Below are 23,168 nucleotides of genomic sequence, written 5' to 3' on the forward strand. Positions count from 1 at the left end.
GCAGTGTAGCTTGTAGATGATACACACTGTGCATCCAGTCGTGGAGGGAGTGCAGTTTTAAGTTGGTGAATAGGATGCAATCAGGCGGGGCTGCTGTGTCATGCTTGGTGTTGAGTTCCTTGAATATTGTGAGTTTCACTCATCCAGGCAAATGGAGAATATTCTTGTGCCTTATAGATGGTGGACAGGCTTTGGGGAGTCAGGAGATGAGTTACTTACCTCAGGATTCCCAGTCTGTGATCTGCTCTTGTAACCACCGTATTTATATGGCTGATCCAGTTCAGTTTCTGATTAACAGTAACCTCAGGATGTTGATAGTGAGGAATTCAACAATGATAATGTTATTGAATATTATATGGAGATGTTAGATTCTCTCTGGTTAAAGATGGTCATTGCCTGGCATTCATGTGGCATGAATGTTATTCGCCACTTGCCAGCCCAGTCCTGAATATTTTCTGGGCCTTAATGCATTTAGACATGGATTGCTTTAGTATCTGAGCAGACAGGAATGATGAACATTGTGGAATCATACTCATTTCTGCAAACAACACCACTTCTGACTTTACGATTGTTGGAAGGTCATTGATGAAGCAGCTGTAGATGGTTGGGCCTAGGATACTACCCTGAGGAACTCCTGCTCCTGTTAAAAGTAGTTGGCCAATATTGAATAATAAGTCTGTTAAGATGAATTAATATTCTGGATTATGTATAGGGGATCTGGGATGAGGTAAGTATTTTCTTATTCCATATTATAAATTAAAAGTATTTCATTGTTTTCAATTAGCATTCTTCTTCAATCCTTCCCCAAAACGTCTGATAGAGACGTTGTACTTGACATTTTTGTGTTTAGAAATCTTGCTTCAAGAGCTGTTCTCACTGAAAATTGCCAATGTAAAGTCTGTTTCACATTTGTGTCTAATTGGTCAAAACACTATGAAACAGTTATGTATTGTGAGCAAGGTATTAGCAGACTAGAGGATATAGAAAAGCCAGTAATTGACCAAATCCATGTCAGATACAACTTAACACGGATAAGAATACACTTTGGAAGAGGCAGTATAATCTAAATGGTAATACTCTGGGAGGGAAACAAGAGCAGAGGACTCAGCTGAGTAAGCACATCACAAATTGTTGAAGGTAACAGGGCAGACTGACAAGCAGTTAAGAAAGCAGCTGGGATACTTATTTTATAAATTAGGGTGTTGAATACAAACTCAAGGAAGTCACATTAAACTTTTACAATTCTCTGGTAAAGCCTCAGCTGAAATGTGTACAATTTTGGACACCACACATTTGTAAGAAGAGTATATGGAGGTGATTTACCAGAATGATACTGTATGAGTGATTTCAATTATGTGGAGAAATTGGATTGTTCTCAAGAGTAAAGAAGGTTAATGGAAAATCTAATACATGTGTTCAAAATGATGAGGAGATTTGAAGTAGAGGTAGAGAGAATTCATTTCCTTTAGCAAGTGGATAACTAATGGATTTAACATAATTGGCAAAAGAACCATGGGAAAAATGAGGAGATTATTTTCACACACAGCTGTTAAGATCTGGAATGCACTACATGAAAAGGTGATGGAATCAGATTTCATAGGAACTTACAAAAGACAATTGAACATGTTTTTAAAAAGGTCTAATTTACAGAACTACCTGGAAAAAGCTGGGGTGTGGAACTAAATTAGACATAGAGACATGCAAAGAGCCAGCATAGGCATGGCAGACAGAATGGCCAGCTTCTGTGCTATATTATCTTTAAAAAGAGAAAGCAAACCCTTCATTTCCTGATGGTTTGTATAACCTTAATAACTTGGTCTCTCTCCAAATTGGAAATCGTCAAGCAGCCACCAAACTACCAAATCTTCCCCTGCAACAGCAATTAACATCTAATCAAATTCACAATTTGATTATTTGGACAGTTCTTCTGAGTGAATATACTTTAAGACTTTAAAAAACAAGCCACAAACATATACAGTTTGGTAGCTAAAAGTCCCAACCGTGCTCCAAATGCCAGACTACTTGTGAACAATGGGAGGTCATCTGGTATTCCAGAGTATTGCAATTTGCCTGTCTTCACAAAGGGCCTGGTGAGGGTTCTTGAGTCAAAACCCTGTACAAACCGGAAGGTTTGCAGGTGTTCAATTGCAATTTGTTGAAGATGAACTCTTTCCAGTCTTTAACAAAAGAATCTATAGGCATTTGGAATTTCTAATTGTTATTCAGCATCAGCCAGAACATCCCAGAACACCAGAAACAAGGGGCACAGCATTGTAAACCAAAACATGAAGTGGAACAATCAGTAACACAGTTCTCACTTCTTTTGCATAACCACACTGGGTCTGACTTGCAGCAGATTCAGGCCCTGTCATACCCCTGCAGGAAATCATTTTTCTGGGCTATAAAGAGAAAGGCTTCCTGATGTAACATCTTAAAGTAGTGAGAAATAATCACATACACATTTTATATTGCTTGCACACATGGACATTATTGTCCATTCTCCACATGTAATTCCATTTGCCATTTATTAGTCTAGCACAATCTGAATTTGTCTACACTTTCCTCCTGCCCCCACCCCCAACTCTTGTCTAAAACCTTAAATCGCATTACCCCTGGTCCTTGTACCATCAGCTAATAAGAGCTTTTTTAAAAAATCAATCTTATCCAAATCTGTCATGATTTTGTACTCCTCTATTATATCTCCCGCAATTTCCTTTGCCTCAAGAGAAATGGACAATCTAACCTTTTAGCTTTCATCCCTCATCCCTGGAACTATCCCTGGATCCCTCCTCCGCATCCTCACAACTTTCTTGTGGTGACCAGCATCTGGCTTCATATTTGAGCAAGTTTGCAAATATTGTTAAAAGTTCCTTCCAGATAGTTTGTGATATTTGTAAACAGAGGAAACTCAAAGCAGGCAGTATTTGCATTCAACTCACAATTTGAAATCTCACTGTCAATACTGATAAATATTTTCTCATCCACTTCTCTATTCAATTTGTATATTCCTGTTGAGGCTTTTCATGAAACAGTGGAATATATCTACTTCCTAGCACAAAAGTCTTCAATTTGATAAGCTGCCCTACTGTTAATCTGCCACCATTGCATCAATATGATCTTTACTTACCTTGTCAATTTTTTCATATTTGTGGAAGATTTTGTCTCCAACCAGTTCTTCTTCATTCTCCTCATCATGGTAATTTAGGGGCAGGCTGTCAAAGTCAACCACTTTCACAAAACCATCAGAGTCACTTTTGGCCTCCTGAAATGTTGCACAATATTCACACAGAAGTTAGAATGGAATCATATTTATGGTTTGTGATATCACTGCAAGTGTTATATTAATAATTAAAGATTCATTGAACCATAGAATCCCTACAGTGCAGAAGGAGGCTATTCAGCCCATTGAGTCTGCACCAAAAAACTGAAACAGCATCTTACCCAGGCCCATGCAATCCCCGTCCCCAGACATTCACTATGGCTAATTCATCCAACCCACATATGTTTGGATACACAAAGGACAATTTAACACTGCCAATCCATCTAATATGCACATTTTAGAACTGTGGGAAGGCCCAGAAGAAACCCACGTAGACATAGGAAGAATGTGTAAACTCCACACAGACACCCAATGCTAGAATCGAACCTGGATCCCTGGCACTGGGATGTAACCATGCTAACCACCATACCACCATGCTGTCCATTGATAGAGTACGTGGCGAGTCCTTAAAATCTAAAGTCAAATGCAAAAAGGACCCATCTTTTGAGAGTAGGAAGCAACAAAGTTTTCTTAAGTAAATGTCTTAAACATATAATAGGATAAACTCACTTTGTTTTGGGTCATATTTCTGAGCTACAAAACAAACTGGTTTGTAGACAGGCTGTTCCGTCTGGGGTAAGGATCCCAGTGATGTTCCTTCCCTTTGAGGAAGTATCCACTCAGTATATTCCCTGAGCAACATGACTGAGATTGGGATTGAGTGGCATAGAGATGCAGCAATACCTGTTACAATTACCTTTACACTTACATGGGGTATTTAAAATCAATAAAAACTCATTTTTGACTTTTTTTTAGTTCTGCATCATCAAGGCTGTAAAACTTCAAATGGAGCTTTTTACTGTTCTGTTATGATGGATGAAGTAAAACCAGAAGAATTCTATATAGAGTGTAGCACACAAGAACATGTAGCCAGTCAGATCTCTCAGGCCTGCTATCGCTTAATGACGAAATTTCCAGTTAACTAATGGCCATCTCTCTTCCCTACTTCAGATTCTGTTTGAGAGGATTGATTTGTTCTACTTGTAAGGAATTGGACTATGATTTTGATATCAAAGGTGAAATCTCCATATTTGTTAATGTAGATTATAATTATTCTTTAAATTTAGCAACATAGAGTTTTTACAACCTTAATTTTAAAAATAGACGTTGTTGAAATGTGCTACAAGTGTGTTTTTCAGTGTCTTCATTGAGACCAAAATTAAACCATACAGTAACTGCATCTCAGATTCCTGATCACAACATAAACTACTCAAACTTCATAAAATCATCCAGTAGATTTATGAAAACAGTATTCAATTAGTCGCACTCTCCTATATGTTTTCCTTATAATCTTCAATTTTTTCCATATCAAATATTTATCCAATTCTCTTGAATATTACGATTAATTTTGCTTCCACCAGACTTTGAGGTAGTATATTTCAGGACATCAAACCCCACTGAGTAAAAAGAAACTCTCATCTCCCCTCTGGTTCTTTTGATGTTTACATTAAAATCTGTGTGCACCTTTTTTGCCAGTTGAAACAGTTTTTCCTTATTCTTATCGAAATTTTTCAGAAGTTTGAACTTCTCTATTAAATCTTCCTCTATTTTCTCTACACAATGGTGAGTTGTCCCTCAATTTAACTGAAGTTCTACGTCCAATACAATTCCAGTAAATCTCTTATTTTCTACACTCAAGTTTCATCTGCAAACTTTAAAATTATGTCCTGTATACACAAGACCATGAAGCTATATTCTAGGACTAGTGTGATCCTAATACCAAATCCTGGGGACACCACTCTATACTTCCCTCTGATCTGATAAATAGCTTTGCAGTACTATTCTCTTCTTCCAACTGTTTGCAACTCACTCATATTACAGTAAGTAGAGTTTTAAATCAATGGGGTATATGTTATTTTGGTTATATTATGGTAAACTGGGAATAGTGATTTGTGTTCACCCTCATTCTGAATCAAATTTTTTTTGTACTGAATAGTAACAGTGATAATGGTGGCAAGACATCCCAGTCCTTTATGATGTCACGAGGAAGCTGCTGTGACACTGAGGCAGCTACTGCGAGGTCATGAAATGGATTTTGTTGTCAACAGTTTAGATTTAACTGAAAAATGACCACTTGGTGCATTCAGGGTGGTAATAAACGATTCCAACAGGCTGATAAGCAGCTCCAGGAGCCCTTTCAGTGGATATGGTGCCCTCCTTCCCTATACCTGTAAAACAAAATAAAAATTGATAAGTCAAGAGCATTTAACTTAAATTCAAATTAAAGCAAAGTACACTTAACATAGAAATAGTGCTATTTTAGGACTTACAATTCTGTCAATCCTTGCAAACATTAACCAAGATTGCCAAAACCAGAAACTCATTCTGCTACTTTCAAAAGGGTTGCTTCATTTCAAGGTGTTTGTTTCCAACACTGAAACTTGTATTTATGGTATAGATAGAGTCACTACCTCCCCCCCCCACCTTTCACTCTGCAGTATGTTAAAGTTTGTATTTTAACTGTCATTCTTCTCTCACTCCAGAGACAGACATTACTGCCTTCAGTGGAATTATATACTGAAGAAATAATCTTCCACTGGGGAGACATTACAATTCTGTTCATTTGTCTTGCTTACATCCTACACCACAGCAATCCAACAGGCTTTGGCCTTTGCTGTGCTCTTTCTACATTATTATTAAAATATCTATTTCACAGAAACGGTGGTTATAGAAATATTCCTGCTCACCTATTTCTGTCCCGCCGTCTTCTGCGTGTCCATCACAAAATCTTTATTGCCTCACTTACCAAGGCGGCAGGAGCGGCTGTGGCGAAGGGCAGGCAGAGAAATAAAGCCAAATACAGCATCATCTCTTGCCCAGTAACAGAGTTACCAGAGATACACCTGGGTCTGTTTCTTCCAACACTTGGCGTAGCTTTTCTCCGGGTTTGAATGATGCACCTTGGTCTGGGTTCCAGAATCACAAGTTGCTGCTCCGGCCCGTCCCCCTCTCTCTGTGCATCTCCCCTTCCACTCAGAGCAGCTTTGACGTGACAGAGGAGGGTCAGACAAGTCTCCTAGCAACAAGCATACACACAAAGGGATCAAACAGCAAATCATATCAGAGTAACTGACCTTAAGCCAATGCGCTGTAACCTTTAGCCCTTACCAACCACTCTAGTTTACAGAGATCTCCACCACAGGGTGGAGGATATTAGGTATTTATTGTCAGGACAAATGATTCGCTCTAGTGAGGTGTTCACATTACAGAATCGAGACCAGGTGAAAGAGGCGGATAATCGTGCCGGAACATTCACTTGGTGTAATCCAGTCTTTCATTTAAAGTCTTGTCTTTATAACTTTGACCCAACTGGCAATTGGGAAGTGAAGTTGGCGGGAAGACTGAGGAGGTAAACTGAGGCAAAGCGGCACCGCCATTGGTGGAAGAAAGTTTGACAAGTTTGCATAAGTTTTGACAAAGGGTCGTCTGGACTCGAAACGTCAGCTTTTTTCTCTCCTTACAGATGCTATAAGAAGTCTGACAACACCAGGTTTAAGTCCAACTGATTTATTTGATAGTAAACTCACAAGCTTTCGAGGTTAAACTCTTCGTCAGGTGAATGGAGAGTTCTGCCAAACCTCCTGAGATTTTTCCAGCATTTTCTCTTTTGGCTGCATAAGCAGATCCCATTCTCAGTAATCTATCACAGTCTATCAAGGAAATGGAAATGTGACCAGTGTTAAATGCTTCTACAGAGTTCTAGAGTAAAATACTGACTGCAAAATACAGAGACGTCTGCCCAGAAACGGACTCAGATTACTCCACGAGGCTATAGGATGACGTGCGAGGTTATCCACTTTGGTAGGAATAATAGTAGGAAGGACTACTAATTACATGGTGAAAAGCTGCAGCATGCTACAGTGCAGAGGGACCTGGGGGTCCTTGTGCATGAGTCGCAAAAACCCAGCCTACAGGTGCAGCAGGTGGTCAGGAAGGCAAATGGGATGCTGGCCTTCATAGCGAGGGAGATTGAATATAAAAGTAGGGAGGTATTGCTGCGACTGTACAGGGCACTGGTGAGGCCGCAGCTGGAGTACTGTGTGCAGTTTTGGTCGCCGCACTTGCGCAAGGATATTTTGGCCTTGGAGGGAGTGCAGAGGAGGTTCACTAGGCTGATACCGGAGTTGAGGGGGTTGACCTATGAAGAGAGGCTGAATAGACTGGGCTTGTACTCATTAGAGTTTAGAAGGACGAGGGGGGATCTTATAAGACGTATAAGATGATGAAAGGGATGGATAGGGTAGAGGTGGAGAGATTCTTCCCGCTCAGAAAGGACAGCAGGACTAGAGGGCACAGCCTCAAGATAAGGGGGGGGCAGGTTAGAACAGAGTTGAGGAGGAACTTCTTCACTCAAAGGGTGATGAATCTCTGGAATTCTCTGTCCGTTGAAGTGGTGGAGGCTACCTCGCTAAATATATTTAAGACGTGGGTAGATAGGTTTTTGATAGGCAAGGGGATTAAGGGTTATGGGGAGAAAGGGGGAAAGTGGAACTGAGCCACTTCAGATCAGCCATGATCTTATTGAATGGCGGGGCAGGCTCGAAGGACTAGATGGCCTACTCCTGCTCCTATTTCTTATGTTCTTATGTGTGGGAGGGACTAGCCTGTGGGAAGTTGCCTCAAGGTTAGAGTGCATTATTGGAGACTTGAGCTGGCATTGCCTGAGAAAGATGAAGGTAAAATAAAAGTTACACGTTCAGTAAAGTTATTAATTTTCTAACATGTTTGTAATTGTACACAATGGTGTTCAAAATGTGTACAATAGGACACGTTTATCTGGCTCCTCTCAGTTAAACCAATCCACTCATTTGATTTTTTCACCAGCTGTTTCCATTGGTGATCTGGATGAAATGCGACTACATAGCATTTTTAACACTCAGCTATATAAGAAGCTATCAAGGCAGGTGATCCCAAAAGTTTGGTCAAATAGGTAGATTTTATGATGTGGAGATGCCAGCGTTCGACTGTCGTAAGCACAGTAAGAGGTCTCACAACACCACGCAGGCGCGACAACAACAGATGAATGAACATCGCTCATCAATCACCAGGCAGAAGTGTTCCCTTCCTGTCAGGGAACACTTCAGCAGTCAAGGGCATTCAGCTTCTGACTTTTGGATAAGTGTTCTCTTAAAGTGGCCCTGACACACAACAACGCAGAAACGCTGAGCAGAAACTGATAGCCAAGCTCTGCACACAGGAGGGCAGCCTCAATCGGGATTGCGGGTTCATGTCACACTACTTGTAACACCCACAACCTGCCTGGTTTGCAAAATCTTACTAACTGCCCTGGCTTGAGACAATTCACACCTCTTTAACCTGTATTTAACCCTCTCTCCACTCACATTGTCTGCACCTGTAAAGACTTGATTACCTGTTAAGACTCGCATTCCAACCATTATCTTGTAATTAAGTCTGTTTCTCCATATGCCCTGTTTGTGAACCCAACTCTCTACTCACCTGACAAAAGGGCAGCACTCTGAAAGCTCTTGTTATCAAATAAACCTGTGGGAATTTAACCTGGTGTTGTGCAATTTAAGGAGTGTCTTAAAGGATGAAAGAGAGATAAAGAGGGGGAAGAGGTATGTGGGGGTCCAAATCTTGGAGTCTTGCCAGCTGAAGGCAAGGCCACCAATGGCAGAACAATTAAAACTGGCAATGCTTAACAAGCATTGAAGTTGAAGAGACATATATATCTCAGGCAGCTGAGGATCTAGAAGAGATTAGAGAGATAGGGAGCAGTGAAAACATGATATATTTTGGATAAGTAAGTATGGGGATGGCAGTTGAACAAGACTTGTGAGTAAGGACACAGGGTGGAGAGTTTTGGACGATCTGAAGTTTACACAAGATACATTTGGGAGATCAGTCATGTGTTTTGAAATTGTCCAATCCTGAGATTACAAAAGCATGGGTGAGGGTTACAGTCGTAGGGAAGGGCAGAATCGGACAATACAGAGGTAGAAATAACAGTCCTAGTAATAGATATGTAGCCAGAGCTCATATGATACCAAGGTCACGAATAGCTTGCTTCAGCCTTAGAGACAGTTCCGAGGAGGGGGCATGAAACAGCAGCTATGAAACTTAAACTCATGGCCAGCCTACATTGCAGCTGCTCCAGTTATCAAGTAGCTGTTTATCCTTTCATATTCCTACTCCTTCCTTTCATTTCAGCTACTCAAAATGCCTGTCCATTTAACTTAGAACACTAAAGCACAAATAGGCCCTTAGGCCCACAAGTTGCGTCGATCATATCCATACCTACCGGGCCTACCTATAACTCCCAATCCCATTAAATCCCATGTACTCATCCAGAAGTCTCTAAGACCCCAACAAGTTTGCCTCTACCACCACCGACGGCAGTCGATTCCACTCACTTACCACCCTCTGAGTGAAAAACTTACCCCTGACATCTCCTCTGTACCTACTCCCCAGCACCTTAAACCTGTGTCCTCTCGTAGCAACCATTTCAGCCCTGGGAAATAGCCTCCGAGAATCCACCCTATCTATACTCTCAACATCTTATAAACCTCTATCAGGTTGCCTCTCAACCTTCGTCTCTCCAGAGAGAAAAGACCTAGCTCTCTCAACATATCCTCATAAGGCATGCCACCCAACCCAGGCAACATTCTTGTACATCTCCTCTGCACCCTCTCAATAGCTTCCACATCCTTCTTGTGGTGAGGCGACCAGAACTGTGCACAGTACTCCGAGTGGGGTCTGACAAGGGTCTTATAAAGTTGCAGCATTACCTCCTGACTCCTAAACTCAATCCCTCGATTAATGAAGGCCAGTACACCATACACCTTCTTGACCACATCCTCCATCTGCGAGGCCGATTTAAGAGTCCTATGGACCTGGACCCCATAGGACTTTAATTCCCTTTAGCTTATTTGATAATGTTATCTCTATCTGTCTATCTCGCTTACCTCCGATTCGCCCTCCATTGGTATTTCACTTTCTCCATTTAGCTCCATTTTAACTGTGTCTTTTCTCCCCTTTAATAAATTACTTTGCTCAGTTGAGCCTGATGCTGAAGAAAATGGCTCTTTTCTCACATTCGTTAAAGGTTATTTAAAGTGTTCCACAATGTTCACAATAAAATTTCTAAATGTATTTGACATGCTGTTTTATTCTGAGATCATGTTGGGAAAGGCAGTGTCATATTTTGTAGTTTTTCTGCATGAATTATTTTTGTTTTAATGGCACTGTAAAATCTTGAAAAATAACAAAGACTATATTCTGTTAGTATTTTACTTATTTTAGCATTACAACATCTTCTATAAAAAGTTTATAGGTGTTACACGACAAACTTAAACTTATTCCTAATCAGTTTGCTGTCTTGCAAGGATATGACTATGTCTGACTTTCTGGGATAGTCAGGGATAGTGTCATTTTAATGTAACATTACATGTTATAAACAGCAACAAAAGGCTATTGAATCCAGCCAGTCTGTGCTCAGGTTTATAGCCCACGTGTTTCCTCCCCTTCCATCTCAGCCCTTTAGGAGATCTTTCTGTTCCCATTTCTCTTTTATACTCTTTGTTTTGAAAGCATCGAACCTATTGGCCTCAACCATTCCTTGTGGTAACAAATTGCACATTCCAAGACACTTATCCTATTGGATGTGAATCCACATCTACCCTATCCAACCCATTCATAATTTTAACGACCACTGTCAAGTCTTCCTAAAGCTTTTCTTTTCAAAAGAAAATTGGCCCAGCTTGTATATTTGCCTAATGGTTGTAATGTCTTTGTTCTGGTATCATCCTTGCAAATGTTTTTTATACTTTCTCTAGTGTTTCCAAATACCTGTAGCAGTGAGGAGATCAGAACTGTGCATGATAGCCCAAATCTGACCTGACCAGAATCCTATACAATTTTAACCCTCATTGTTTAAAATTCACTGAGGAGCGTGGGACCTTGATTTCATCTGTGCGAAACACAAACTCAGCACCAGGGCCTAGTGGCCATGAGCCCAAGACAGTAAAAACCAGGAATCATAACAGGTTGCTTATACAGTGTTAGTGTCCCATCACTAAATCTTTTCCCCATTTAGGGAGTGTTTATTTGCAAAGGTCAAAGTCGAGGATGAAGTAGAAATGGTCGAGAGCTTCAAGTTTTTCAGTGTCCTGATTACCAAAACCCTGTCCTGGTCCCCCCCATGCCGACACTATAGTTAAGAAAGCCCACCAACGCCTCTACTTTCTCAGAAGACTAAAGAAATTTGGCATGTTCACAACGATTCTCTCCAACTTTTACAGATGAGCCAAAGAAAGCATTCTTTCTGGTTGTATCACAGCATGATATGGTTCCTGCTCTGCCCAAGACTGCAAGAAACCACAAAGGGTCATGAACGAAGCCCAGTCCATCACACAAACCAGCCTCCCATCATTGACACTGTCTACACTTCCAAGTGCCTCAGCAAAGCAGCCAGCATAATTAAGGACTCTACGCACCCCAGACATTCTTTCTTCCACCTTCTTCCGTCAGGACAATGATACAAAAGTCTGAGGACACGTACCAACCAACAGCTTTTTCCCTGCTGCCATCAGATTTTTGAATGGATCTGCCTCATGTTAAGTTGATCTTTCTCTACACGCTAGCAATGACTGTAACATTACATTCTGCTCTGTCTCCTTTCTTTTTCTATGAATGGTATGCTTTGTATAGCGCAAGAAACAATAGTTTTCACTGTATACCAATACATGTGACAATAAATCAAATTAAATTGATCCCTTTAATCACATTTGATGTCATAAGTTTCCTTTGAGATCAAGTTTACTTTTCACTGTGTACTAATACATGTGCGTATTAGTATACTAATACATAATAATTAGTATACATTGGACTATTATTAAAATGGTAAAAAATGGCAGCATGCTGCTGTGCAAGGGCACCTGAGTATCCTTAATCATGAATCACAAAATGTTAGTTTGCAGTTGCAGCAGGTGAATAAAAAAGCAAATGGAATTTTGCCCTTCATTGCTAGAAGGATGGAGTTTAAAAACAGGGAGGTGAAGTTGCAGTTGGAGATGGTGCTGGTGAGGCCACACCTAGAGTACTGTGTACAGTTTTGGTCTCCTTAATTGAGAAATGATATACTGGCACTGGAGAGGGTGCAGAGGAGATTCACTAAGTTGACTCCGCAGTGAAGAGGGTTGGCTTATGAGGAGAGACTGAGTAGACTGGGACTATACTCATTGGAAATTAGAAAAATAAGAGTATCTTATAGAAACATATAAAATTATGAAGGGAATAGATAGAAGCAAGGCAGATGAAACTAGAATGAGGGGACATGGCCTCAAAATAAGAGGAGCAGATTTATATCTGAGTTAAGTAGGAACTTCTTCACACAAAGGATTGTGAATCTGTGGAATTCCCTGACCAGTGAAGCAGTTGAGGCTACATCATTGAATGTTTTTAAGGCAAAAATAGATAGATTTTTGAACTGTAAAGAAATTAAGGGTTATGGTGAGTGGGTGGGTAGGTGGAGCTGAGTCCACAAGATCAGCCATGACTGAGCAGGCTCAAGGGGCCAGATGGCCGACTCCTGGTCTGAATTCTTATGTGACAATAATAAATCAAATCAAACTATTACTTCAACTGGTAGGTTAAAAATTGATGCAACATATTTTGTTAATATGTTGTAACATTGAACACACTTGATAAGTACTCAATCTTCTGAAAAAAACGCTTTGGGCGACCCAGTAGTCTTGAAAGGCGCTATATAAATGTAGGTATTTTCTTTCACAGCAATCTGTCAGCCCAACGGCCAAGTTTCCACGGTGAGGAGAAAATAGCCCCATCCAACATTCCCAGTGTGTTTTCAGTCATCATCCCCATTCAATCTTCAGAAAAGCCCCAGAAATTAACATTAACTCACACAGATTCAGCGACTTGTGTTTTATGGGATTCTTTTGCTCGCCAGTTTGCATGGAGTGGAGAGTGAAATTCTCCCCGAGAGGCGAGGGGAAGCCGCCAGCTCCGCCCCCACTGACTCATCGCGTTAATTTCATTCCAGCTCCTCATTCCTGACATTTTTCCTGAACCTGTCACCAAATCCCGTTTCCAAAATACTCCCATCTCCAAAAATCCTGTTTGGAAAGAAAGCAACAGCCATCCCCAAAGCGGGCTGTCTGAGCCGGCTTCCCAAGCTGTGTCTCCCTCATTGAAGGTAAGTTTGTGTTGAGTTAAACTTTTTCCACTGCAAGTTGTCGCTTTGCTGAGACAAAGAATGTTGTGGGAGGCTCGGGCATCGCTCTCATTGCTGACATTTTTCTGCCCGAACTTCCGCATTTAAGAAATAAATCTCAGGATTTCTCTCTGTGCCACTCATTTCCTGAGAATTAATGATTAATTAAATAATAAATGTATTGTTCATCTACTTAGGAAGAGGAAGCGAATCGCGTTTGGTTCAGTTCAGCCGACAAGAGTTTGTATTTAAAAAACCTCAAAGGGGTTGGGGAAAAGCAGATCCGAGATTCGCAACTGGTCAAGGATTTCTGACTTGTAGGTAAAGTTTGTTTTTTAATTATTAAGACATTTTGAAAGAGTATTTTACCCTGGCCTGGGGGAGAGGGACTGGAGGAAGAGCTGGCTAAGCGAAATCTGAGCCGCCGATGTGATGGGATCTTTCCTTGTTGGAGCGCAGACAACAGAAAAAACTGTGAAAACTTTCCTGGTACTTTTCCAAATACTAGAATGTGCATCTAGATGCAGTGTAATGTATTTCAGACAGCTGCGTCCCTGACACGCGGGCCACACAAATAGCTTTATCCAATCCTTCTGGTGGCAGATCTAGTTGCTGTAGTTTCATTAACTATTAGCTTGTGTTTTAAAAACAAAACATCCTTGTGAATTTTTTTGGGAGAACTTGTATTTACTTGGCACAAGATCTCTGATGTATGTCGCCAACATTACTTTCATTAATTATTTTCGCATCACATTTGTTACAGTGCAGGAGTAGGCCATTTGGCCCATCACGTTTGCATGTTTCTCTGAATGAACAACTGATCTGGTGTCATTCTCCCGCCTTCATCCCGTAACCCTGCAATTTCTTACTTACTAGATTCTTGCCTTTTGAACGCTTGGATTGAACCAGCCACTCTGAGGCAGTGCATACCTACCAGACTTGAATCACTCAGCACTTTTTCCTCATATCACTTTTGCTTCTTTTGCCAATGACCTTCTGTCAAGGCACCTTCTGTGCCTTCTGCTCGATTTGGCCATGAGTGGAAACAGTTTCTCCCTTTCTAGTCCATCCAGATCCCTCATAATTTTGAATAATTCGATCAAACCTTTTTTTAAAGAAAGCAGTCCCAACTTCTCCAATCTGTCTTAAAAACCCTGGAAAGATTTTTGGGAATCTTTTCTGCTGCTCCCCCAATCCTCCTCACCCCCCTCCCCTCCCCCAGGCCAGGATTCACATCCTTCCAACATATGGCACCCAGAACTAGAAACAATACTGTAGCTGAGATCAAACAAGTGGCTTGTACCTCCTTGCACTTGTATTCTGTGCCCCTGTTAAAGAATAGAGGCAAAAAAACTCACCTGCTGAAGGAGCAGCGCCCTGAAGACTTGTGCCTCCAAATAAACCTGTTGAACTGTTGGTGTTGTGCCCACCCCAGTCCAATGCTGGCATCTCCACTTCATGCCTATTAATAAAGGATAGGATAATGTATGCTTTATTAACCACTTTCTCAACCTGTCCCACCACCGACTTATTTTGTATTATTTGATTTATTATTGTCACATGTATTAGTACACAGCGAAAAGTGTTATTTCTTGCACACTATATAGACAAAGCATACCGTTCATTGGGAAGGAAAGGAGAGAGTGCAGAATGTAGTGTTACAGTCATAGCTAGGGTGTAGAGAAAGATCAGCGTAATGCAAGGTAAGTCTATTCAAAAGTCTGTTGGCAGCAGAGAAGAAATTGTTCTTGAGCTGGTTGGTACGTGACCTCAGACTTTTGTATCCTTTTCTCGAAGGAAGAAGGTGGAAGAGAGAATGTCCAGGGTGCATGGGGTCCTTAATTATGCTAGCTTTTCCGAGGCTGCGTGAAGTGTAGACAGAGTCAATGGATGGGAGCTGGTTTGCATGATGGACTGGGCTACATTCACAACCTTTCGTAGTTTCTTGTGGTTTTGGACAGAGCAGGAACCCATACCAAGCTGTGGTACAACTAGAAAGAATTCAGGGAGAAGTGAAATAACCATTCTTGGTTGGGAAATGAATTGCTCATGTTCTGAGTTAAAATCCCCTGACCCTTACCCCGATCATGGATCAGATTCTTCTGCTGAATTATGATGTTTGCATCACTTCATCTTGCTTTTCAGAGGCAGAAACAGTCACAGTTCAGCATCAAATGATGGACATTTTAAATGACTATATCCCATATACCATCTCATTTTGTACATCCTATCCTAGTACTTTTATTTATTCTATCTTAGTCCATGTATTTTATGATGTGTGAGTGTTTTATCTAAAATGTAATCTAGATATCTACCCGGTTTAAAATTATGGAATCTTCTGAGTCACTCAGTGCCAATCTCTTATGTGCTCCCATTTTCTGCACTTGTCATCTGAAGCTGCAGTTCTATGGGTGGCAGCTGCACTCTCAGTATATCACATAGTGGCAACATGGCAGGCTATTTGTCTATAGGTATCATCACAGCCAATTGATTGTGTTGACCTAATGTCCAATCAGGCGTTGTTGGAAAATCCATAATGGGAAGCCCGTCCTTATTAGGGAGCTGCTCCTAATTGTGGTAGCCATACCTCTACAACAGATAAAGGCACAGTATCCACCAGGTGCTACATTTTTATCCAGATAAAAGGCCTCAAGTAGTCAGAGTACTGTTCAGTTTACAGCTGTAATCTAGTCTTCACAAGTTCTTACAAACAAGAAACTAATCTGGCCCACCTTAGGTCATCTAGTCATTGTCAGACATATTGATCTTTGACCCTCTTCTGTCTTGGCCTTGACCCTCTCAATGCCATTTAAATAATATAAATGTACTTTTGTTTTCCTGTTTATATCCATTTCTTTACATGTGTCTATCCAGGTGTCAGATTTAGCTAAGTATTAATACTGTTTGCAGGTCAGTATTACACGATCAGACATCATTAAAACAGATTCATTGTTCATTGCTCTTTGTGGTTCATTGTTCTTGCTATATACATGTTATCCCTATTGCTATTTTATCATGTAGAGCAGGCAATAATTCAAATGTTCAGCTTGAGGTGCCTTGGAAGTTCTGAAAAGTGCAACTGCAAATAAATGTTTTTCCTTTGACATTTAATTCCCTCAGCCGCTTGCATATTCCAATGACATCATTTGGGAGCTGATTTCTGAGAACCCATGGCCTACCATAGCATTAAATTACTGGAAACAGCTTAAAGCAAGAATGGACACAGAGAAAGCTGGGTGGGGTTGATAAGGCTAGAATGATACGAGAAATTGAATGACAAAAAGAATGATAGTGCAAGGCAAAGGGAGTGATAATGGGACAAGAAATGCAAGAGATGTGTATCAGGGAGGTGTAAATTGAAAAGTACCAACATTATCGACAGCTGCCTTCCAAAAACAGACCAAAACACAATGGGGTCAGAGGTTCTGATCTATAAAAAATCAACTCAATGTTGAGCCCAAAAGACTGTAAACCAGCTAATTGAAAAAAGATTCTGTTCCTTGACCTTTTGTTGAACTTCATTGCACAGTGCAGGAAACTGTAAACAGAGGTCAAAATGGGAGTGGAGTTGAATATTAAAATGACAAGTGACTGGAAGCTTCTCATCTGTAAGGATTGCAGAGTTATTCTGTAAAGTGATCACTCAGTCTGCTTTTAGTATTCCTAAATGTAGTGGAGACAACACTATGAGCAGTGAATATGACTCATTAAATAAAGAAGGGTTGGTGAGTTACACTTTCACTTGCTCAATCACCCCAGATACGGGCTCTCTAATCAGTGTTCGATGTTCCATATCTATCAGTCAATTTCTATTCCAGTTTTACGCTCAATCCTAATGCTTTGAGTTTAACCTTTCATCCAGAACTTTGTCAAATGCTTTTTGGAAGCTGGTTACCCCATTCCATAGTGCTTCTCATTTGAGTTGTCTGTTCTTAGAATAAATCAAAGAGATTAGTCAGGCAGGATCTGCTTCAGAATCTGCTGTTAACGAGCTGGTTGTTGTGCAAAAATACCCCAGTTTGCTCTTAATCATTGAAAATTTCACACCAAATAGAAGTCAGCTTTTGAAATACCACTGATGAACAAACCATTCAATTTTCCCTCTCAGTTTGTGTTGTCTGAAATCCTCAACTGGATCCTTGCAGTGTCTGCAGTGAGTTGTTCCATATCTTCTGTGTATTTATACTAAAGATTTTACTGCATGTGGTGATGGGCACATTGGATACAGTGCTTTAGTTACATTTTAATGTGTTGTTGAAATCTTCTTTTGGGAATTTTCTGTACAAGACACCTTGATTTTATTTTTGTGTCTGCTGACCCCATTGGAAAGTAAATATGATTCGAAGAAGTGCAATTTGTACTTCAACAGATGTTATGCTCATCACATTCACTTAAAGTTTAAAATTCAGTTTTCTTCCCTTTTCAAAATTTGTAACAATGCTCCACTTTTCTCGTTGAATCATGATTCAGGGCTAATGTCATGAGTCTCTGCTTTTTACAAGCTGAGACCAATATGTGGAAGAAATCTCAAGGCTTCTTGAATGGAAATAGGTATATCATGGTTTGATTGGCAATATCACTGCTTTGACTTGCTACATTACAACAGTGACTACACTTAAAGCATAGCATTGGCGGTAAAGTGTTTTGGGGTATTCCAAGATTGAAAAAAGGACTTTAAAGATGTAAGACTTTTTTTAATGGGCAATGTAGTGTGTCATTCCATCGTCTTATTAGTTTACGCATTTGACTACTTAGTTCAGTTTAGGGCATTAAGGGGAAGGGATGCGCAGAGGTGCTGGAACGGGGGGAGGGATATTGAGTTGGATGATCAGCCATGATCATAATGAGTGGCAGAGCAGGCTCAAAGGACCGTATGGCCACCTCCTGCTCCTATTTTCTATTTTTCTTTGTCCTTGGTGGTTGGGACCTCAAGAATTCTCCATCATACTCTGCCTGAAATCAGTTTCTTTGTGAAGATAGTCCACCATAATGTGTATGGTTTGTCAGGAATTCTAATAGTTTCAATCTTGACTAGAATGAGAAGATTTTAAAATGAGTATTGAAGGTTTATTGACCATCTGGGAGCTGGGGATTGACTGCTATTTAGTTTGTCAAAAAATTCTAAAATATTCTCATTCCGGTGGCACAGTGGTTAGCACTGCCGCCTCACAGCACCAGGGAGCCGGGCTTGAGTCACTGTCTGTGCAGAGTCTGCACATCCTCCCTGTGTCTGTGTGAGTTTCCTCCGGGTGCTCTGCTTATCTCCCACAGTCTGAGAGACATGCTGGTTAGGTGCATTGACCCAAACAGGCGTAGGAATGTGGCGACTATGGGAATTCCATAGTAACTTCATTGCAGTGTTAATATAAGCCTTACTTGTGACTAATAAATAAACTTTATTTTAAAAGTTTTTCCTGTGAAATCCATTGACGCAATGCCCGAAGATTTGAATGATTGAGAATGGGAATAACGTTGGTTAGAATATATGAAATAGGAGCGGGTTGTTCGGCCCCTCAAGCCTGCTCAATTGGCAAAGAGCAAACAGCTTGGTTGAGGATAATGGAGAGCCACACTCTTTGTAAGATTTTTTTCTCAAAACTTTTACCCTTCTTTTGAAGAACCTCCACGACCTCACTCATCTCCGTCTCCTCAAGGCGTACAATCTTCTGAGATCTGTGTTCCTCCAGTTCCAGCCTCCTGCGCATCCTTGATCTTTACCACCATTGGCAGCTGCACTTTTAGCTGCCTAGTCTCTAAACCCTGGAATTTCCTCCTATAACCATCATCCAATAACCTGTGCAGTTCTCTACCTCTTTCTGTTTTAATGTCTCCTTATGTGACATGGTGTTCTGAAGCATCTTGTGATGTTTTACCATGCTAAGTGTACTGTATAAATGCACGTAACAGTTATTGTTATATATGGACATACTTTAGATACAAGTATATCACTAACCTTAATGAAGCTGTTTGCCAGTGGAGTAGGTTCGAGGGGGGTCAAATGACCTTCTTCAGCTCCAATTTCATATGTTCTAACCAGGCCACACTGCATGCTTCCAATCATTTTAAGCTTCAATATGTAAATCCATGATGGCATAATGCCTTAAAATCTTCTTACTGACACCAATCCAGTGATTTGTAAAAGATCAGCAGTATTTTCCAGTATGTGCAGCTTCACTGAGGTGTCACACTCTCTCTCAGATTTTCATTTTTACACCTCTCACAAAATGGCCAGCTGCAAGAACTAATAACCATCAATGATTTATATTCAATAATCATTTCTCAACTGAATTACATCGAACATACAACCCATAAACAGTCCATGCCACTATTTGTACTCCACTTGAGCTTCCTCCCATTCTTTCTTCTCACCCTAATGCACTCTGGGCTGAGACAGGTGATGAATAAGAAATTCTGGGACCCATCAACTATGGTCACTCTCCACAATCTGAAATTTAGAGAGGTGCATATTTTCCCTATAACCTCTATTCTGTGTATACATATCACTGAACTGCTAAACAAAAGTCTATGTACATCATACACTATCTGAGTAAAATTGGGAGATTAGGCCTGCATTTAAAGTTTATTTATTAGTCACAAGTAAGGCTTACATTAACATTGCAATGAAGTTACTGTGAAATTCTCCTAGTCACTACAGTCCGGCGCCTGTTCGGTTCAGTGCACGTAACGAGTACATCTTTCAGACTGTGGGAGGAAACCAGAGCACCCGGAGGAAACCCACAAAGACATGAGTGTTGTGAGACTTCTTACTGTGTCCATATACATGGATCTTTAAAGATGGCAATAACAACTTGTATAGCACCTTTTAATTATTGTAATGCCATAGTACTAAATATTTCTGAGAAAGATGGAATCCCATGGAATTAGAGATGGTAGCTATATGGATGCAAAATTGGCTCAAGTACAGGAAGCAAAGGATGATGGTGAGTTGGTCAGGCTGGGAGGAATTTTGTAATGGTGTTCTCTAAGGTCTAGTTTTTAATACATTTTTAATCTTCAATTTTTATGAATGACCTCGAGTTTAGTTTAGAAACCATTATGTGAGTGATTGATCCAATGAAGGAGCAGTGCTCCGAAAGCTCGCAATTCCAAATAAACCTGTTGGACTTCAGCCTGGTGTTGTGAGACTTCTTACTGTGTCTATATACCTGGATCTTTAAAGATGCAATAACAACTTATATAGCACCTTTTAATGTAATGAAAGGTTCACGAGAGCATTATAAAAGAAAATATGATACCCAGACAGAAGGGTTTTGTCAAATTATAATTGAAAATGAGCAGGGGTTATAATTAGGAGCCCAGATATCTCCAGTTTGTAGGGTTGGAGAAGAGCTCAGGAGGACAAGAGTAAGATTTTTAAACTTAAGACATTGCCTGAACAGAACCAGTGAAGGTCAGTGATTCAAGAAGAGATAGAGGCCTGGGACTTGCTGAGTTAAGACACAGACAGTAGAGTTTTAGATTATTTCAGTTTTCCAGTGGGCGGAAAGTAGGAGAGCAGCCAGTTTAGAGGTGCCAAAGATATGACCGAGGGATTGAGCAGCAGATGAGCTGGGAGGCAAAGTTGCTCAATTAGAGGTGGGAAAAGACGAGCTTAGTGATGAGAGAAATGAGGCCGGAAGCTCAACTTTGGATCAAATCTGATGCCGAGATTGCAAGTAGGCTAACTTAAGGTGAGACAGTGACTAATTGATAATAGGGGGAAGGAATTTGGAGCAGGAATCAAGAATAATAACAGGGCAAGTCGATAACGTAGTTAACAAGTGTTTAGGTTGCTTAAGTCTATCAAATGAAGTCAAAGCGGCAATAGTAAAACTTTATAAATCAGCTGGAATTTTGTGGACGGTTTTGGGCACCACACCTCAGGAAAGATTGAAAGACATTCAAAAGGGTACAGCATTACGTTATCAGGGATGAAGAATTATAGTTATAGAAGACATTGGAAAAGTGAGGACTGTTCTTGGACAGAGAAGATCGAGAAGTGACCTGTTAGAGGCTTTACAAGATGATGGAAAATTTTAATCAAGTATACAAAATTGAGGGGAGTAGATAGGGTAGACAAGAAGAAACATATCCTTTTAGTGGGGTAAATAACCCAGGAGCATAGATTTAAGGGAAGAGGCAGGAGATTTAGAGGGGATTTGAGGAAAAACTTTTTCACTCAAAGGGTGATGGGAATCTGGAACTTGCTGTCTGAAAGAGTGGTGGAGGTGGGAACCCTCAATATTTAAGGAGTGTTTAGATAAGCAATTGAAACACAGCTCTTAACCAAATACTGGAAAATGGGATTACAATAGACAGGTGCATAGTTGCTAGCATAGACATGATGGGCCAAAGGGCTTCTTTCTGTGCTGTAGAACTCTATGGCTCTGAGTTGGTAGGTTAATAACATAAGGTTCTAACTCAAAAATCATTGGCAATGGGGAAATTTTTTTTATGGAGTGCTGGAATGACTTTTTTTTAATTCATTTGTGAGGCATGGGCATCGCTGGCTGGCCAGCATTTATCGCCCATCCCTAGTTGCCCTTGAGAAGGTGGTGGTGAGCTGCCTTCTTGAATTGCTGCAGTCCATGTATTGTGGGTTGACCTACAATCGGAAATCCTTGGTGGGGGAGGCCGGGGGTTTCGTTGAGGAATCCTGAGGGGTCCTCAGGGCAGCACGGTGGCACAATGGTTAGCACTGTTGCCTCACAGTGCTGGGGACCTGGGTTCAATACCCACCTGGGTCACGTTAGAAGCTCACGTTATTAACCTACCAACTCAGTGGAGTCTGCATATTCTCCCCGTGTCTGCGTGGGTCTCCTCCAGATACTCCAGTTTCTTCCCACAGTCCAAAAGATGTGCATGTTAGCGATGTTGGCCATGTTAAATTTGCCCTCAATGTACCCAAACAGGTGCCGGAGCGTGGCAACTAGGAAATTTTCACATAACTTGATTGCACTGCTAAAGTAAGCCTACTTGTGACTAATAAATAAGCTTCTGCTCCTTCTCCACCCACAAAATATTTGGGCTTACCTCGATCTGTCCCTGCTGCAAACCTACATCCTGCCAGCTTTATTAATTGCTGTTGCTGTTAAAGTCACAGCAAGAATTGATATTTTAACCATCTATTCTTACCTCCTCTCACAAGTGAAGTCTCTCAACCTGGTGTCATCCTGTCTTCTGGACATGATTTTGACATCTTCCCAAACTGGAAAACTGTGGCTATGCAGAGTTGCAGAAATCGAACATTAACTTTTTCGTTTTATTCCTAAGTGAAACAGAGAAGTTTATGTGTTTCTAGAAATTTAAGGAGTGGCAGTTACACATTTGTTTATTCAACATTTAAGCCAAATATGAGTCCATATGTGTATGTTATATTGATGTATAACATCATGTGTACAGTACTGAGGGAGTACTGTGCTGTTTGAAATGCTGCCATTTGACTGAGACCTTAATCTGAGCCCCCATCTGCTCAGGTGAATGTAAAAGATGACATGAGGCAATTTTGTAGGAGAGAAGCGGGGAGTTATCCTGACCAGCAGTTCCATCAATCAGCACCACCAAAACAAGGGGTGATCATTGACACACTGTTGTTTGTGGGAGCTTGCTGTGTACCAACTAGTTCTGTGTTTCCTACATTACAACAGTGCCAAAAGT

At 40.7% G+C, this 23,168-nt stretch overlaps 2 protein-coding genes across 6 annotated transcripts in view; one reads left to right on the top strand and one right to left on the bottom strand.

Annotated features, from left to right (window-relative positions):
- Positions 1-14,901, bottom strand: part of LOC145361757 (uncharacterized) — a 40,546-nt gene extending 25,645 nt beyond the window's left edge. The window contains exons 1-3 of the mRNA XM_080217699.1: positions 14,870-14,901; positions 6,066-6,335; positions 3,128-3,262 (exon numbers count right to left, since the gene is read on the bottom strand). Coding sequence (XP_080073825.1) covers positions 3,128-3,262; positions 6,066-6,128 — 198 coding nt within the window. The 5' untranslated portion in view covers positions 6,129-6,335; positions 14,870-14,901. The remainder of the gene's footprint in view (positions 1-3,127; positions 3,263-6,065; positions 6,336-14,869) is intronic.
- The window catches only part of LOC145361755 (transcriptional enhancer factor TEF-1-like), a 57,574-nt gene continuing 47,771 nt past the window's right edge, over positions 13,366-23,168 (top strand). Inside the window, exons 1-2 of one of the 5 annotated variants that reach the window (XM_080217697.1) lie at positions 13,366-13,493; positions 13,709-13,832. The gene's annotated coding sequence lies outside the window, so the exon portion shown is untranslated. The remainder of the gene's footprint in view (positions 13,494-13,708; positions 13,833-23,168) is intronic. The other 4 variants (XM_080217698.1, XM_080217696.1, XM_080217694.1 and 1 more) reach the window with 4 other exon arrangements.

Source organism: Carcharhinus amblyrhynchos, chromosome 35 (assembly GCF_965287045.1).
Source record: "Carcharhinus amblyrhynchos chromosome 35, sCarAmb.v2.hapA, whole genome shotgun sequence".
NCBI lineage: Eukaryota > Metazoa > Chordata > Chondrichthyes > Carcharhiniformes > Carcharhinidae > Carcharhinus > Carcharhinus amblyrhynchos.